The following is a 19,334-nucleotide window of genomic DNA, read 5'->3' on the forward strand; positions in this document are numbered from 1 at the left end:
AATTAATTAATTAAGGTGTCTAAAAAATTAAATCTATTTCATAAAGATGACTTTTATTTGATTCATTTAACTACAATAAAGTGAAAATAATAATATAATAAAAAATTATTTTATTAAATAAAGTTTTTCAATTATAATAAATATTTAAGTCATTTCCATGTAGTAAAATAGGCTTTTTAGATCTCATATGATGGTTATGAGAAGCTAAGGATTTCCTTGAGTTCAAGCTAGATGAAATTTGTGAAATTTACAATAGAATTCTCTTAATAAAGATATTTAGAAAATTCTAATTCATAAATAATTATAGATTCTTTATGGGAGAAAATTATTTTAAGAAATGAATGGCATTATTTCTGAAATTCATTTCTCAAAATTAATATTGTTGCTCACATATTATTGGCGTCTTAATTTGTGATTAAGATATTTGAGTGCTCGACCGTGGCTTTGATTATTTTTGCGGATGTGGTATAGGTAGAAGCCGATTCATATAAAGTCATTCTGAATAATATTTTTGTTGGCTCGATTCATTTCGTTAAGCCCAAGTATTTTCATTATGTGGGCCGAGGCGATTTTAAAAGATTGGGAATCGAAGGTCACAATGCTGGCGGTATGAAATATTCGAGCTATCAGGAAAAACAAAGTTGAAAAGAAATATTAATCTCGCAGAGTGACTTGGGCTTTCCCGTGCTGGTGCGGCCATTTTCTCCGAGCGCTCGATTTTCCCTGAGATATTTCCGTGGCTCATCGTCCTTTCCAGAGCAGAGATATTTTTCAGACTATGGCTGTTAGAAGAGTAGTTTAGGCTCTCGACTGGGGAAGCATTTTATTCCACTGCTGCATCGAAGGAGTTGGCTGGATATCGAAAACTTCATCAACCTGCCAATAAAGAGTAAGAATTAGCATTTCAGATTGTTTGATTCCATCTTTTTATTTCCTGTTTCTTGAATTCTGTATCATTTGCAAATCTGTTGTGTATTTGGCCTATTGACATTAGCGACTCCAAACGCTAAAAATTAAATGTTTATTCTGCTGTATGTGTTTTTGTAGCTCTTCTATCCATGCATTATTTCTGAGGTGAGTGCATGAGGACAAATTCATCATTTCAGACCTTATACAAACTTAACAGTGGTCTGAGATTTTAGAATAATCAGAACTGAATGTTGTCAAATTTGAGGGAGATTTTGTAAGGGCTTTACGTGTATTGAAGATTAAGCATCTATGAAGTCCCGCTTAATTTCATTTTTTCTATCATGATTTGCTTTGGCTGTATGATATTTATCAACTACAAATTGTCAATTAAATGTCCTTTGTTTTACTGCATATTTGGGGACAGGGAACTACTATTTAATGGCAAATAGCAAATATGAGTATGTTAAGTCATTTGAATTGAAAGATAACCTGCTGCCTCAGACATGGATGGTTCTCAGAATAGATGGCTGCCACTTTCACAAGTAAGTATTTGCTTCTTTCACTGACACATTTATTGCGTCATTTTCTCAATAGCCTGGTTCTTTTAAGAGCGGATTATTTTCTGTTTCCTCTATGTAATGAATACAAAGATGTCCTCTACAAAAAACTGATATAACACTTCCAAGTTCCAATTATCATCATCTAAATATGAATGCTATTTCTACCATGGCCGCCTTAATGACTAGTAGGCTACGTTCTCGGAGTTGCTTTTTTTTGAATGCAACTCATGCTTCTTGAGGAACGTGTTCCTTTATTTCAGATATCAGATAGTGAATTCTCTTGGAACCTTTTGAGATTATTTCCACTTTTTGTGTATTCTTGTACCATAAAAATTGGGAAACTTTCCCATCCAATATAATCAAGGGAACATTAGTATAATCAAAATATTGTTCAGGGTATCAAAGAATGATTTTATTTTTTTCAGTTTTTAGTTTATAGGGTTTCTATAGGGTTCCGTCCCTGCCATAAAACAGAAAATATGATAGAAACAGTATCAAACTGCATCAACAGCCTTCCCCGGCACAGCAGTGGAAAGCAAGTAAACAGCTAAACTAGATAAACTACACCATGCTGCAAATAGAAACCTTACATCCACAACATATATACTAAGCCCACTCAAGGAGAGAAAGACCTGTCACAAAATGAGCTTACACCATATCAAAACCAGCCAACCCTATAGAGAAGAGATGTCATCAACTATCATGTGACCAACCACCTGCAGGGAAAAGGGTGACAGATCATAACTCTGCAAGACCCCAGCTCTCCATGCTAGCAGCCTTGGGCAGGGCCTTCCAATATTCATAGTACGTACGCCCTTGAAAAAACCGGTATACCAAAGACATTCACCAGCTCACTGGCAGAACTTGAGGGCCAACTACATTTTCTATACCTGCAAATTTTATGTGTTTCAGTATCTTTGCCTGACATAGGGCCTCAGTGGTCTTCCAATTTTCTAAAACTGGCAGAGTGTAGCTGCTTATGCTTTGCAGGGTCACTTTATGATAGGACACTACCAAATGGCTTTTCACTGCTCCTGGACATGCTCCATGAGAGTCAAGACCCCCAAATTCATAAGTCTTATATCAATGTCATCAGTGCCAACAAACAAATTTTTAGTGCGATTCCTTCCTAGGGTGGTTGGAACTTGGAAGAATGTCTACCAGGCTCTTCCTGACCTTGCATCTCGCACCATACCCTTTAGCTTGAGCAAAAATGAAAAAAATCATCTTAAGTGGATTCACTCGTTCTTACCACTCTTGTGTTGTGCAATCAATGATCCTCAAACGCTTTGACTACCTCTAGCATCCCCTTCAAATTGCCATCAATTTTTTTTCTTTAACATGTAATCGGAGACACTACCTTGATGCTTTTGGTCCCTACCATGACAATACCATAATCCTATACAATTGCAGCAATTATAAATACACAACACCCAACACTCAGAAGCTTGAACAACAGGCCAGAACCAATTGTTGGATTTACCATCTACCACCTTTATCAAATTCTTTAAAGCCACCTACTGTCTTGATTCAGCCCATATAGTGATCCAATGTTATGAGGTCATGCAGCTTACCCTGATCATGAAACCATTGCTTCCCACTGAAGCACAGTCTTGTAAAGTGACCCCATAATTCGCTAAGAAGTTGGCTGCCACATTTCTCTCTCTCTCTCTCTCTCTCTCTCTCTATATATATATATATATATGAGAAAATTTTAGTTTGAAAGTCAGTATCTCTTATTGATTGCTTGGATCACAATTCAGAAGTCTCCTTCTATTTCTATCTGTCAATATCCATTTACCAAGGTTGCCTTTAAACCTGCCACAATAGCCACCCATTCCTCCTTATTGTTAGACTTAATTCCAAGATGCTTTGCCCCCTCCATTTTCAGCTTACCATGCTTATCCTTGAGAATGTAGCCTATGCCACCCAAACCTATATTAGATTATTGGCAGAGATCCTTTATTAATTAAAGAACCAACTTGATAAGGCATGATTAATGAGTGATCAAAGCAGCATTTTGTTTAATAAAAGGTCATGAAGTCAGCAATTCATAAAAAGAAAGGGTGCGATTGACAAGGAAGATATTAATTTGATTCGAAAGGGAATGTTAATGGGAAGACATGTCTCTTCAATCCAAAGAGTTAGACTCTTGGAAGTAAAGGCATATATATGAAGATTAGAAATGGAGAAGTAGTCTGGAGTGTGTAACAAGTGTGAGAAAAAGATTTACGAGAAAGACACGAGCAGCAGATAAGATTATGGAGAAGTGAAGAGATAAAATCATATTGAGAAGTGTGGATGAAATGTGGTGTGTGAAGAAAAAAAAAGAAATAGTATATCTACACATTCAGATCAGTACAGGAAATTAATGATTTATTTTTGAGTTTAAAGCAGATATAAAGGAAGAGAAGGGGCAGAAATATGAAGTGTGTTTTAGATTCATATTGAAGAATATATGCAGCCTATGTATAAAGGATAATAGAGCAGATTTTGAAGGAAGACAAAGAGATATTTATGATTGTCTTGTGAAAGAAGATTATGCATAATGTAGTCAGACTTGTGAGAAGAGTTGAAGGCAGAGTATATCATATTGAAAGAGATTTTTGAGGTAGCAATATAAGTCGTCCATCATCCGTTGAAGAAGCAACACATTGAAGATGAAACCGTAATTTGGAATGTGGTGCTTCCTAAAGGAGAAATTGGCGTCTCTCGCTAAGTCGTTGCTTAGCAGTGGGGGTTAGTGCTCACAAACTAAGTCGAGGGTTGGTGCCTAGAAACATTGTAAAAGAAGAATTAAATAAAAAGCATTAATTTGTCATGGTTTTTCCCATTAGGGTTTCCATGTAAACATTGTATTGTTGTGTTCTTATTTGCATGATTGTTGAAATTTAGTAGATAATGCTGTTGTGATCGATAAAGTTTAAATTGGTAAAAATTATAATATACTGATTCACCCCCTCTTCAGTATAATCCTGTGCTCTTCAGCCACTACAATTAAAATTTCCTAGGCTCAAGCAAATACAATTTGATTGGAAGGATGAACAACAATATTTCTCAAAAAGAATAGACCTGAAAGATAGAACCAAACACTCAGTGGAGTCTGGCAGTTTGTTAATGATATGACATTCTTTAAGTAACTCCTATCCAAATTTTGGAAGTTTTAATCAATGCAGAGGAGTCGCTGCTATCATCATAGACTCTTAGTAAATGCCATATGAGTAATATTGATGTTTATCCTTCCAATGAATATCAACCATCAAACGCAGAGTATCATAATAAATGACATATGAGAAATGTTTTTGTTCATCCCAAAGTTTTAAAACTCGGACTCGCCACGGATTCGGCAAACCAAAAATTTGGACTCGGACTCTGACTCGCGAAAGACTCGCGAAAGACTCGGCAAAAAAACAACCCGTATTTTTACAAAAAAAACATAAAGAAATTTATGCATTTAGAGAACATAAGAGCCATAATTGAAACATTACACGTCATATAATCTACAAACACGCAATATTTGAAATTTCATCATTGATATTCATAGTTTCTGTTAATTTTGGAGTCAGACTGTTAAATTTAGATAGCAATGACAGAAAATCAACACAAAGAACACACAGAACACAAGGGTACCCTGGGAAAACCTCCCTCTTGGAGGTGAAAAACCCAGCAATCAAAATCTCAGATTGTATTAGACCAAATCAGTATGATTCTTACAAGTTTTGCTTCAACACTTGAAGCAATATATCAGCACAGTATAATCCAGACTCGGGCATACAGCAGTATGACAGTGCTAGGGCAAACTTATCTGAATATCCTTGCTGTATATGGTTAGCTAATCAGGTAAAGCAATCTGCTGGTATGAATCATCCACTTGACAGCGCGCTGACTGAGAAGATGATTTGCTGCCCCAAAAGCACCTTCGCTGTCCCTGAAAGTGAGTTCGCTGCCCCTTGGATCAGGTCACTTGCTGAAGGTATAAATTCGCTGCTTTGCTGAAGGAATTCGCTTGAATATGTGCAGAGATAATTTGCAGAATAGTGGAGACAATTCGCTGGATCAGTGTGTCCATTTGATGTAAGAATGATCTGTATATATAGGTGACTTGTCTGCCTAGATTGACTTAGATCGGCCTTGTATACATTCATAATTTTGGCGCCCAAAATTACAATTTACAACTATAGGGTCGGACCAATATAAATTCCGAGTTACATGTGATAGGGTCTGCCCTATTTCCATTTACAAGTTACAATGCCCATTCTAGGGTTAGACTCATTTACAAGTTACATTAGTCATTATAGGGTTAGCCCTATTCACAAGTTACATTGCCCATTATAGGGTTAGACTCATTTACAAGTTACATTAGTCATTATAGGGTTAGCCCTATTCACAAGTTACATTGCCCATTATACGGCCAGACCAAATTACAAGTTACATAATGCATTTGGGTCCAGCCCAATACAAGTAATACTCATATTTGATCCAAACTAGCTATTTTTTCAACAGTTTCAACTTTCAACTCTAAAATGTATAATAGCAGCATAAGTTTATAAATGTTTACAAAATTACATATAATGATATGTCCAACTCCAAATCTTCCTCTTTGTATTTCTCCTCCTTCACACCCTACAAACCTGTCATAACCAAGCAAGAATGCCAAATGAGGGCAAAAAAATAAAAAAAACTCACTTTTGAAGCTTGCATGACATTTTTTCTGGGTCCTGGCGAGTCCATCTGAAAGACTCGCGAGTCCGTGCAAAAGACTCGTACGAGTCCTTGCAAAAGACTCGTGAGTCTTTCACATGGACTTGCTAGGACTTGCCTCGCGAGTCCTTGGCGAGTCGATTCGTGGCTCCCATGGATTCGTGAGTCCGTGGCGAGTCCACGAGTCTTAAAACACTGGTTCATCCTTCCAAGTTTTCAATGGATATCAATCATCGAATACAGAGTATCATTATGTCATATGAGAAATATTGCTGTCCATCCTTCCAATGAATATCAATCATCAAATGCAAAGTAACAGAATTAATTTCATGCGAGAAATATTGATGTTCATCCTTCTAATGAATATCAAGCATCAATCTATCATAAACAAAGTATAGGCATGAATCTAGTAACAATAATAATAATGATCACTATTCATCAAAATATAATTGTAAGCTGATCTACAAGCACTAACAAATCAATTGTTAGTGCTTGTAGATTGGCTTACCATATTCATATAAGAACCAAGCAAATAAAATGATAAAAAAGCCTCTATTATGGTGCTTCTAGTTGGATGCCCTAAGTTGCCATAGTCATCCACAATCCCATCTCAAAATGCTTGAAATCACATTTTTTTTATAATTTTGGCGGAAAAAAAGTTATTATATTGATTTTGGTAAAGTAAGGTTTTGATGGGTTTCGTGCAAAAATTGCAAGTTTTTGTGAGTTTTTGATGATTTTTAATGCAAAAACCACTAAATCATCAAAAACCGCTGTGAATATTTCAAAACCTGATGACGAGTTGTTTAGCTCATTACTTGCTGCTAGTTTGGCTTGCGAGCACTCACAAAGTTTTGCAAATAATTAAATGTACTGCTACTCTTCAATTGTGTTTTTCTTTCCGACTTCTTTCATCCACATCTGCTACACGAGTAATCAGTTTTAATTTTTGGGTACTTTCTGCTTGTATTTTTTCTCAGTGTTATTAAACACTCAGGATTATCAATTCTTGGATTTCATCTGTCTGCTGTGAATGGTTATCCATTAGTTCCATTAGTTCCTGTATCTGTTGGTGGAATGCAATGAATTGTTATATGGGAGGGAAAGATCCGGATTACACTCACATTTTTTTGCTCAAATAAAATACATTGCAAGCATTTCATCCCTAATGAGAATTTTAAGAAATGTTATTCTTTGTTTTTGTACCCATAAATTGTCTACCTGTGTCCAATAGAATAGGGTACAAAACAAGGAATAAGAGAAGGAAGAACAAAGAAGATTCATCCCCATTTGAGATGGGCAACTTTGTCATGCAAAATATTTTTTTAGTATTATAAATTTCCATCTCCATGAATCATGTGCTCGGTAGAAATTTCCAGTTGAATCCAGAATAAATGAATGGTTCCCAGATCACTAGAAAAGTGATACAATTCTCATGGATTCCTTAACTTTGATGGAAGAAAAACTTAAAAGTTTGCTTTATGTTACTAGACTACAAGTAAACAGAGAAGGGCATGAGTACAGGAGATGGTAGGGGTGCCGGGTGAGTGCCAGTTTTCCCCAAATTAGCATAAAATAGTTAATAGTTTATTTCAATCTTTACCACTTTATCCCATCTGGATTGTCCCTCGTAAATCACTCTTTTGTGAGAACATTATATTGATAACAAGAATCATGAAATGTTTTGATAAAGTAACCTCTTTGAGGGCCAATTTTTATTATGGAATATGATTCCAAGATGATATATGTTTTTTTAAAAACATCAATATAAAGCTCTCACAAAGAGTGATTTACAACACAATCTTGGAATCACAAATTTTAGAATCTATACTAAAAATCTAACAAATTTTTGAAGTGCATAGTACAAACTTTAATGAGATTTCCCTCAAGAAAGCAAAGGGGTTTCATCCTTGGAGATACTTATTGAATTGATTGTGACATGGATGGAAATGTTGTTTGGGGTGGATTAGATGGAGGAGTGTTTTGGTTGGTTAAATTGGACTGTGCTTTAGGGTGAATGGGGTTAGATGAAGTTAGAATATGATGTGAGATGCTATGTTTTGGGTTAGATGGGAAATGATCGTGAATGCCAATGGATTTTGGTTGTATCCATAGTGGGAGGATTAGATGATGGAGCGTGAAGAAAGGTGGAAACTACCCTATTTGGTGTGGTGTAGTCATTGGGTGATTTGTGGGTTGTGTGTTGCAGGTGACTAATTCATGCAGGTTCTTGTTAGATAAGGTTATTAATCTTGGACCTATTAAAGTTCCTAGGTATCTGAACTTTCCAAAACCATAATGTCTTTCATGACATATATATATATATATATATATATATATATATATATATATATTAGAGGATATATATACATGAAAAGTTAATCATTTAAAAAAATAATTTAACATAGAAAACAATACCTATCACTATTGAAGTATACTGTATGTAAAGTTAGCAAATCTCAGAAAACAGGTTGATTCAAGAGCTCTCAAATAAGGTCAAATCAGAAACCCTTAATCTCCGTAAGATCCTGGGAGAAATAGCTCTATTCCATAACCTAAAGATCATATACCTGGAAATTCAAAAAGTTTTTATAGCTCTTAGACATAAATTGTATGTCACAGTCCTACCTGACTTACACTGTCAGCAATGGTTGGATATTATTGAAGGCCATTTTCAAGAAGCTAATGACCATAGAAAATTCATTCCAAGCGTTTTTGTTGGTTACAGAAAAATGCTAATAGTGATTAGGCAATTCTAAAGTTTTTTTAGCACTACCTACCAATATGCAGTACCCTTCTTTTCCATTTCCGGCAATTGATAAAGCTTCTATACACAGATATCTTAACCTTATTGTTTTCTTTTCTCATTAACACTACTTTGGTGTTTGTTAGGAAAATCCTCTGCTAGGAAACATTCCATAACTTTTACTGCAAAAATTAGAAAAATAAACACCTATCTGTAATTTTTCTAGTTCTTTTCATTTTGAGTAGCAACTAGCAATACATGTGATTTTTCTGACAAATTCAGGCTACTTCTTTAGGAAGTTCCCTGATATTTGAGGGACATTTCCAGTAGATGAGAGGATATGTCATCTGAAGTCTCCTGATGTCTGGAGATATCAAACATACAATGTTTGACAAGTACACATTTTTGACATGGAAGACAAATACCATGGGATAGAGAACAAGTTTCCTTATAACTCTAGTATTTGTCTACAAAAGAGTTAGAACCCCCAGAATGGGCCCAAGGTCTGTAATAATTGGGATAGAGTATACTTAACCTTCAAAGAGAAAGTCATTTGAGACTTTACTCGGTATAGTTCTTAGCAGATGAAAATAAAGTGACATTTCTGTTTTACACTACAACTAGACGAGGAAAAGAGATTAATTGTATAATCCAACAAAACTGCTGCAAGGAAATCCAATATATCTATTCAATATCTCTTTTAGGCAGCAGAGTTAGCATCCAATAAATAATTGCATGCGTCCATTAAAGGAAAATAAAGGATTCAACAGCATCGACTGGTACTCTGTTAAAAATAAATAGAGAGGAGACTAGTTATTTTCATTAATTCCATCAATGTTTTTATACATGTGGCATGGGTTGTTATATAGAACTAGTTTGTAACTACCACTAGGAGCTATCTTGTAGAAGAGGGACACCTTTTAAATAACACTAACACATTTCAAAGAGATGTATGTGTCGATTTTTTTATATGCTACAATGGTTCCTCGTTTTCCTAATACAAATCTTAAACTAAGGTGATTGTGATGGCTTAAACAATGGTTGGTCTCTATGCACCAGAACTTGTTTCTAACTAGTTGGCATTATGTGTTTTTACTTTTTACAACTTTGCATATGCTTGTAAACAATATTGTAATTGGCTTGACCCCTAAAATTATTAAAAATAAACCAAGACAGTAATATTTTATAAGTAGACACCATGAATGCAGCTAGTGCACAAATTGAGGCTACGATTGTTGAGCATTGTTGTCATGTATTGTTGTCATGTATAGTCCATTTTTGTGAAATGTGTCATTTTTCAATAAACACTTTCCCTTAAATTTGTTTGAATCTTACTTTTTATTAGATGCGTTTAATCTACTTTGATGGAATTTTTGTTTAGAGTTTGTGGTAATTGAATTAATTTTAAAGTAAAATCATGCGTTTGATTTAGTGTTCTCTATATGATAGGTTTTCTCAAGTTCATGATTTGGTGGTAATTGAAATTAATTATAAAGGAAAATCATGCGTTTGATTTAGTGTTCTCTATAGGACAGGTCTTTTCAAGTTCACGATATTGTGGTAATTGAATTAATTATAAAGTAAAATCACGTGTTTGATTTAGTGTTCTCTATATGACAGGTTTTCTCAAGCTCATGATTTTGAGAAACCTAATGATGAGTGTGCTTTGCGGCTAATGAATGAATGTGCAGTAGATATGCTCATGGAATTTCCAGATATGGTATTTGCATATGGTGTGAGTGATGAGTATAGGTATACTATAAATTACTAAAAAAGTGAAATGTGTATTTGTGACAAGCTTAAAAGCTATGGACAACATGCCATCCTAACAATTTTATTGATGCAATATGCTGCAGCTTTGTTTTAAAGAGGACAAGTACCTTTTATCAAAGACGTGCCAGGTTCTTGCAAAATTACTTTCAACTTACATTGCTTGAATTTGTCTCATCTTACTTTTATTAATGCAAAATATTAAGGCTTCTATTAGGGCTGTTCCCAGAGTCTATGCTATTAAATTAAAATTGAAGTTCTGTACATGTTATTCTTCAGTTCTAGGGGAAAATGAATTTGTGAGCAACTCAACTTGTTGTCTGTAATATTTCTTTCAGAGAGGCTTTATTTACAGTGTACTGTCGTTGTAACTTTGCAGTAAGATAGTATCACTTACTGTCTCATTCTTTTCCTCTACATATGTTATGAAATGGTCCAAGTTTTTCCCACACAAGGAGCTGCAGTATCCACCTTCTTTTGATGGACGAGTTGTGTGTTATCCTTCAAGTTCAATTCTCCGAGATTATCTTGCCTGGCGTCAAGTAGATTGTAAGTTATCTAAGTGACTCTGCTTGTTTTGTATGGATAAATTTAAGTGAAGGAATTACATTATCAAATCACCTTGTAAATAATTTGAGAGGAAATGCCACAGTTTTTCTTACAGATTCAAGCTGCAGGATTGTTTGTGCCGTTCTTCCACTCATTCACATATGAAAATGGTGACTTAGCTATTTCTCACATTGAAAAATTCATAGTTTGCTGACGCAACTGCAAATGCACATTTGTAATTAAAGGAGAATTGAGGTTTTTAAATTAGAAGTTCACTTCAGAATCTGTCAGACATGAAACAAACTTCTGAAATGGATAAATGCAGCAATGGTCTTCTATGCCATCTGTTGAGATATATCCATAGATCAAAGTGACAAATGCCCTGTTTCCTGGTAGAGTGGAAAATGAATCCATGGATTGAATCTTCATTGTTCTTCAGAGTGGGATTATATTGTGAAAGGGATTGCACACTTGTGTTCAAATATGGGCTATTTCATCCATACTACCATTTTATGACTGAGCAACTACCATCCTATGAGTGACCAAAAGATGATTTCTAAACCTTTATAAGTGGCATCATTCTTGTCTATATTTTAGACCTCATTTGCAAGTTTGTTTATAAAGAACATGAAGAGAGTTAGCCATTGGTCAATAAGATGAAACTGAAAAAAATATTGTTTTCAAGAGAACAGAATATATTTTAGATTCGTCAGAGATGTAACTGAGGTTTGTAATTCCCATTCATAAGGAGGTTTCAATAAAAAAGATGGAAATGCACTAAATATTGAAGAGATACGAGCTTGATGGTAGTGAAGAAATATAGGATAATTAAACTTTCTTAAAACTATAGGTTTTGTGAAGCTGTATGTTATAGAAGTGTAAAACATTAGTTGCAGAAGTTGCAGGGAAAAGATATTAGTCCCAAAATTGAGGAAAAGCAAGTTCAATTAGAGTAGCAAATTACAAATATGCACTTGTAGCCAATGGAACATGCTGCTCTTAAGAATATGTTAATCATGAAAAAAAGAAACAGCAGATATAAATAATACATATCAAATGTTTTGTGAAAGTTGACAACATCAAGCAAAAGGTGGCCATAGTGAACAATATTTCCACTTGGGCATTCATTGTTGATGGCTCAACCAAGTCAGGCTTCCACCCAAACTTATAAAAAATGGCTCAAGTAATGTAAATCTTCACCCAAGTTGATATAGTTACACTTTTTCTATGGCTCGACCACCCATATCTTCTGCCCAACATGCGATAGAAAGATGTTGCACTTTTGAAGTGGTCTAACCATCATATATCTCTGCCAAGCTTGAAAAAAGTGGTTTAGCTGATCAAGATTTCTGCCCATCATTTGAAAACTTGGTATAAGTGGGTTAATGTTCTGCTTCATATAAACTAGGCACACTTTTGGACTGGCTAAGCCACTAAACTTTTCTGCCCTCTGGCAAAACGTGGCTTAAGTGACATAAAGCTCCAGCTGAAGTTATTAAACTGGCGCGAGTGATGGATAATTCTGTCTTTTCCTCCATTATCATCCTTGTTGAGCTCTCTCTATTGTTTTTGTTTGGTCTCCTTGGTCATCTTGTTTAGTTGATGTCTTTGGTCCTTTTGTAATATTTTAGTTTTTGTATTTGTTGGTTATGTTTTTGGCAGGCTGATCTTTTTTAATATTGGAAAGATTTTTCCTATATAATTGTCAAACTGTCTTTAATCAACTAAGCCCCTGAATTTTATACGGAGTCGTGGGGATTCAGTTTGGTGGCATTTGGATGCAATGGTATGAGAGACAATGAGAATGAGAATAATGGCGAGGTTGATGGTGGTAAATTGTGCAAGGATGTTCTTCTTTCAGGTGACAGGCCATTTGGTGAAGGTGCAAAGTTTTGGTGGAGGATGTAAGAACCATTCAAACACAAGGCAAAAATGATGTTGATGAAGGTGAGCATGGGATTATTCTTTCCCTTGTTCCAAATGAGGAAATGGCTGGTATTGTGGAAAAAGAGGAGCTTAGACTTAGATTTGTCTGTATTTTTTTTGTCTACTTGAGTTCTGATGCTTTCCCTTTGCAGAAATTCATTGATAGTTGGTTATCTTTTGTTTGGGGCAAGAAATTGGTTCTTTATGTAACATTTAGTTGAAAGTTATAGAAAGATCTTTTTTTTTTGTCTTAAGAACAATGGATCCAAAAAAGGAATCTTAATAAGGGTTTTTGGAATGTTGGAAAATATCTCTTTTGGGCCATTACATGGGACCCAAATGTAAATCCAAATGATGTAGTTTTAAAATTTTCACCAAAATGTGTTGAATTGTGTTAAGTTCCTCCATCTTTGTGGTTTTTGTTGCCCCAAATTCTTAAACTTGAGGGCAAAATTATAAAATGAAGGATACAAGAGCATCTCTCCCTCATGAATGCTAGAATTTAAATTTCTTTGAAAAATGATGCAAGTCTTCTCAATTCATTTTTAGTTCCTCTACATGTATTGCTGTAAAAGATCAAGGTTAGTAGTTTGAGAAGCTTGAATGCATGCTTTAATTGCAAAAATGATTGTCATGTGAGCTCAACTTGTCTTTCACCAAACAGAAATATGTCCAGTAATTGTAACGTAAATCATGTTGAAACCTATGGCAAAAAAAGGTTTATGGCAAAAAAAGGTGTGGTCTTTGTGACATGTGGAGATGAAAAAATATTGCTTAATTTTCAAATTTTCTAGGCAACTCATCAAGTCAAAGGCCTCATTGATATTGAACATGATAAAAAGGAAAGGTTTATAAGCACTGTGATAAAGTTATTATGGTGTAGACTTTTCATCTTGTAGTTATATCAAAATAGCACAGTGGAAGGTAAATGGTGAGCTCATTCTTTGCAAAGTATAGCTGTGAGAAAAGCTAGATGTTGTAGAAGCATGATGAATAATGCAATGGGCATGACTAATATATCTATGAGAGCTTTGCAATGGAGTAGGGATTGGCAAGCAAAGCTATTTGAAACTAAGTTAGACAAAGCTATAGTGGAACCGCATAAAAAGAGCTCAACAACAATTATATAGTCAAAGGAACTCTCTGCATCACATGAGGTATTATGAACAGTCCCTAGAATGATTTAGGATCTTGGTATATTTAGTCAGGAAGTGTTGAAGAATTGAATTGCCACTTGTGAGAGTTTGTGAATAACTCCCCCAATGGCGTCAAGGGGCAGCACTGCTCATGGGGATCTGGGGCCAACATAAAACTTCTTGTTGCACACCAACAATGATGCCAACCTAGTGAGTACTTGCCTAGTCGACCAACAATGATGCCACCTATCACAAAAAGTAAAGTTTATTGATCTTGTTTGAGCCGCTTTGCCAATATCTTGTGCATTATATCATATGTAAGCTGCCATATCCCTTTGGGTTCCTCAAATACAGCAATCAAATTATTACTTTGTTTATTGTGGATACTGTTCTAGGTACAAATTGATTTCTGCAGAAGCATATTATTCTTGCATTCTTTTGGGTGGCTTAATTGAATAAAGGTTTCCAGCATTGCACAGTTTGAATTTGAACACTATTGCATCAGCATTTGTAGGGTTTATTGTTTTTCTATTATTCTTCAATAAGAGCTTATCATTTGAGTATAGTTTTGATATTTAAATATTAGAAAATAAAAAATAATATAACACTACAAAAAATATAAAAAAGGGTCTTTACAACATGTCACAATTTTAGTCTATGTTAGCTCTTTGAGCAAAAAGATTATTTGTGAATAGCTTCTAGTCATTTGTTCTTGGGTGGAGATTTCATGCAATTATCTGAAATCTTACAAAAGCTGTGTAGTGGGCTTTATTGGGTTGCTTCACTTATTGTCATCTTGAAAGCTTCTTATCAGGTTTTTTTTTGGAAAGCTTCTCTTGTATGTTATTTGTACAAATATCTGTTTATGCTTGTGTTTGCATGTCTATCCCCTTCCTTTGAGGCCTTACTTCACTTCCATCAACTACAAAAAAAGGAGGAATATGGATTGGGTGTGAAAATATGAACCGTGGGGTGATTGGAAAATTTTGTAAGCAAGAAAAGATTCAATAGTGATTAGACGATATCCTCGTGACCTTTTATGGACCTCGGCACTCAGTGTTGGTGGCTGGAGGTTAAACAAAAACACTTACCTTTGCTTGCTATGGAAAGATGGTGGATTTTATAGCTCAAGCCATTGCTTAAAGATGCACATGTATCATGCCCCTTTATTTTTCTAATTGAAATGGAAGTATGAATGATGATATTCTCATATTAATTGGGGATGCTTTGAAAAGTTTTGTGTAGTGTTGATGTAATTATTAATATTCTTATATTGAATAGGGGTGCTTTGAAAATTTTATGTTGTAGTGTTGATTTAATTATTTATGCATTTCTAGATCTTGTTGCATGACTGGAGTAGAACTATGCAAATGGATGATGAACAGATTAAGTCATTATGCCTTGCTGTTTGTAACATAGATCACATACTTGGACTGGAGAGTACTCGACAAGCCCAAATATTTGACTCGACAAAAACTCAGCGAAAACTTGGCAACTCAAAGAGTACTAAAATTTCTTATTAAACATATTTTTTTTGTAAAATTCAATTAAAAAATGTATCAAATGAGTCTAGAAACCATAAAGAAGTGTTTTCTATTAAATTTGATTGTTCATTACATATGGTGGTTACAAAATGGCATCATTATACGAAGCCAGACAGTGGAACTAGATACAATAGCTGGCCACTAACTAATAAGTAAGATGTACTATGAATTTATGATGATTGTATTCGAAAATCATCATAAATTTCATATCCAGGCAACTTTGACATTGCAAGTTAGGCACAATGGCTTCTTTTTGCCTTGCCCTCTCCAATTTCTTTTCATCTAGTGCTGCAAGGAGGGCTATCATTTCTTGTTTGACCTCTTCAAGATATTTTGTACATGGCCTGACATCACAACAAGGAATGCCTGCAAGATGGTGTTTGCGGCGATTGATGCCTCCACCACGCTTCTTTGTGCACCAAGTACAAATAATAGTCCCTAGTATCCATCCCACTATGCCATGTTTCCAAGTGGGGTCGCAACTACCAACATGTTGACTTGCACTTGCACTTGATGCTGATTTGGATGCCATTGTGATGATTTATCAACCTACAATGTCAATAGCAACAAAAAAAGCATAAACATAAGCATAGAGATTAAGTTGTAAAAAAAAATCTAATAATGTATGAATGTGAAAAATATTATTATAGATATCTAATGTCAATTATTAAAGAATAAAAAGTATATAAAAATGAATTATAAAAACATTAAGTTTTTTTTTGATCGATAAAAAGCTGCTAAGGGGCAGCACCCTTGTATTAATAATTTTTTTTACATTGTGCTTACTTGCATAGGGATATTCCACTACATCCCACATATACCTTCACCATCACCTATCTGCATGCAAACACATCTACTATCATTAAACTGCACATTCCTTAACTACCTATGCTTGATGATGCCCATATAGTAACAAAACTGGGCATAACCATTTGAACCTAATAACCGTTATGCACCAAAAAAGAAACATTACAAAATTGGGCTTACATCCCATTAGACCCGACATGAACACATAGAAGGAGAACACAACCGAAGATTGCTTGAAAGCAAAAGCCAACCCTAGTCCTCATTAGACTTCCATCTCGACCTTTGCTTGCACCTTGTGCACCGCCAATGCTCTAGCAACTACATGACATTCTAGACCACACAAAGCATGAGTCTGACCAACAATGATTTCCTCAACATCTCTGGCATCATTTGGAATCTATTCTTCCCCCAGGTTCAAACCCGAGTCATTCTCCCCATCCTCATTGCTCATCTCATTAATGCCAATATCCCTACGACCAATAAGTCCTCCCTACAGGACATAGTTTCCAAACCTGCCTTCCTCAAGGCCTGCCTCAATGCCCATTATTCTCAGAACAAAGGCAATGTTTCGGTCCTTCTTCGACCAGCATAGCTTCAACCTCTCTAGTTCCAAGATTTGAACAATAAAATACTTCTGAACCTCTGCCCAGTGCCATGTAATAGTTCTACGCCAACGCAATGGGGAAATTCTCGTCAATGTTGTCCAAGACTGCATCTATCTCCGCCAAGAAGGCGTGCCTAAAGATCTTTTGGCACACCTTCTTCGTCCTTTGCTTGCTAACACCCATGTAAACTAACATTGCCAAGAACATGGTTGGGATGTCCACATTGACCCTATAACGATGATACACTTTCAAAAATTCATCCCCTAGAATCTTCTTCATTGCGTGCAGGACAAGGGGGTTGATTGGTCTCCATTACAGAGATTAACCTTTTGTCCAAAATCTCTCCCAAGAAAGCCATTTGTTGCTTTGAGGTCTCCAACAGAAGGGCATATCCATCTTCTGTAACTCACCACAACTCAACCAAGCTCCAAATTTGATGGGATACTATGGAGCAAAGAAATGGGAATCGCCATGAATTGCCTAAACTCGGCGAGTCCGAGTCCGAGTCATGCTCGCCGAGCCTTTGGGACTCCGACTCGAACTCGTTCGAGTCTGGTGAGCAAATCGCCAGGCGAGTCCCGAGCCCCAAACTCAGCTACTGCCTGGGTTAAGTAAAATGACAAAAAAAAACATTTTAAAAATGAATGGTCTCGTCTTTGTTCACTACAACCTACGCCTGAGAGTGAGAAAAATTAGGGTTACAACATGTCAGCCAATAGAAAAATAACACCCGACTCCTTTATTAAATAATGAGTTTTTTGGGCCTCGCAGGGCACTGCCCCTTGACCCCGCAAGGGGCGATGCCCCTTGACCCCACCTTGGGGGCGCTGGCCCCAAACCCCCGTCGAAAAATATGGTGGGAAACTGCATCGATAGAAGTAGGGAAAATTTAACCTCCGAGTCTGACATTGATTGGATCGACTAGGTAGATATAGAGGCTGAGACTGTAGCCATGGCAGAGGAGGAGCGGAGAGCACGAGCACAGACAGGAGATTCAGAGGCAGATAGTGACACAGATGTTCCTGATGTTGGTGAGCATGGCATGGTGTCACGGGGAGCGGCTATGGCTGTCGAATCATCCAGGACCTACCTTAGACGCCTTCACAGGGGGCCGGGGCCGGGGCCGGAGGGTGCTGCTGTGCAGGCTCCTCTGAGCCATAGGCTTGTAGTTGTATTTACCTTTGGTATTTGTATGAAACATTTGATGATGATCATATGATGACATGGATTTTTTATTCCATGAGTTTTGTAATATTGTATACATTTGACAATATTTATATATCTATGTTTGTTATTTCCTTCAGCTACAATTTGCGTTTATGCTTATGTGATTGATGTATACTTGTGTATGTAATCAAATGAGCCGACTTTGATGATGTTATTGTGTCTTTAAGGTGTATTCAATAAAGGGTGCTTAAAACAAGTTTTAAATCTTTAAAAATCTCTAAATTTCTTGAGTTTTTCACTTTCTCGAGTCCAGCCGAGTTTGAAGCCGAGTCTGACTCCGAGTCCCGAGTCCGAGTCCGATTCGGCCTTGCCGAGTCTGAGCCGAGTCCGAGTCCCGTTTCTTTGCTATGGAGTTCTTCCACCTAGCCCTTCTCCTAAATAGCCGCCCATCACCCATAATTATTCCTTGGCATGAATTTAGCAATTATGTTTTTGCTGCCTCTCTTTGTCCTCCAAATCATACTCATTTATTATGGGATATTTGCCAATTTTGTTTGCCTATCCCAATAGTGCGATATGCCATTTTTCAATACATTAGATCACCACACGTTCTCTGTATTCTAATACATTCCCTAGGCAATCAAGGCATGCCGCCATCACAGGAGTAAGAAAATCACAAAAAATGTTTTATTTTTTCTCCTTAGTTTGATCTTTTTTTCGATCATTTTACGATGACCTAGTGGGTCCCTGCGCCAAGTCATCTTCACATCATCGCAAAACCCTTTTGAACCCTCCCACCCACACACCCCAATGATCTCCCTTGTCCATGCAACTTTGCAAGTGTTACTTCACTCATATGCCACTCTCTCCACTGTGTCCTCCCCGTTATTAGTACTTGGGTAGGGCAAGCAATC

At 36.1% G+C, this 19,334-nt stretch overlaps 1 protein-coding gene across 5 annotated transcripts in view; it reads left to right on the forward strand.

The window, feature by feature from the left end:
• The first annotated feature begins 480 nt into the window (after positions 1-480).
• LOC131029896 (tRNA(His) guanylyltransferase 1) overlaps positions 481-19,334 on the forward strand; it is a 97,511-nt gene continuing 78,657 nt past the window's right edge. The window contains exons 1-6 of one of the 5 annotated variants that reach the window (XM_057960558.2): positions 485-889; positions 1,048-1,074; positions 1,334-1,451; positions 10,537-10,668; positions 10,773-10,817; positions 11,066-11,235. In XM_057960558.2, the coding sequence (XP_057816541.1) occupies positions 1,348-1,451; positions 10,537-10,668; positions 10,773-10,817; positions 11,066-11,235 (451 nt within the window). In that variant the 5' untranslated portion in view covers positions 485-889; positions 1,048-1,074; positions 1,334-1,347. Of the gene's footprint in view, positions 890-1,047; positions 1,075-1,333; positions 1,452-10,536; positions 10,669-10,772; positions 10,818-11,065; positions 11,236-19,334 lie in introns of all 5 variants that reach the window. The other 4 variants (XR_009102847.2, XM_057960560.2, XM_057960557.2 and 1 more) reach the window with 4 other exon arrangements.

This window comes from Cryptomeria japonica, chromosome 3, assembly GCF_030272615.1.
Source record: "Cryptomeria japonica chromosome 3, Sugi_1.0, whole genome shotgun sequence".
Classification (NCBI taxonomy): domain Eukaryota; kingdom Viridiplantae; phylum Streptophyta; class Pinopsida; order Cupressales; family Cupressaceae; genus Cryptomeria; species Cryptomeria japonica.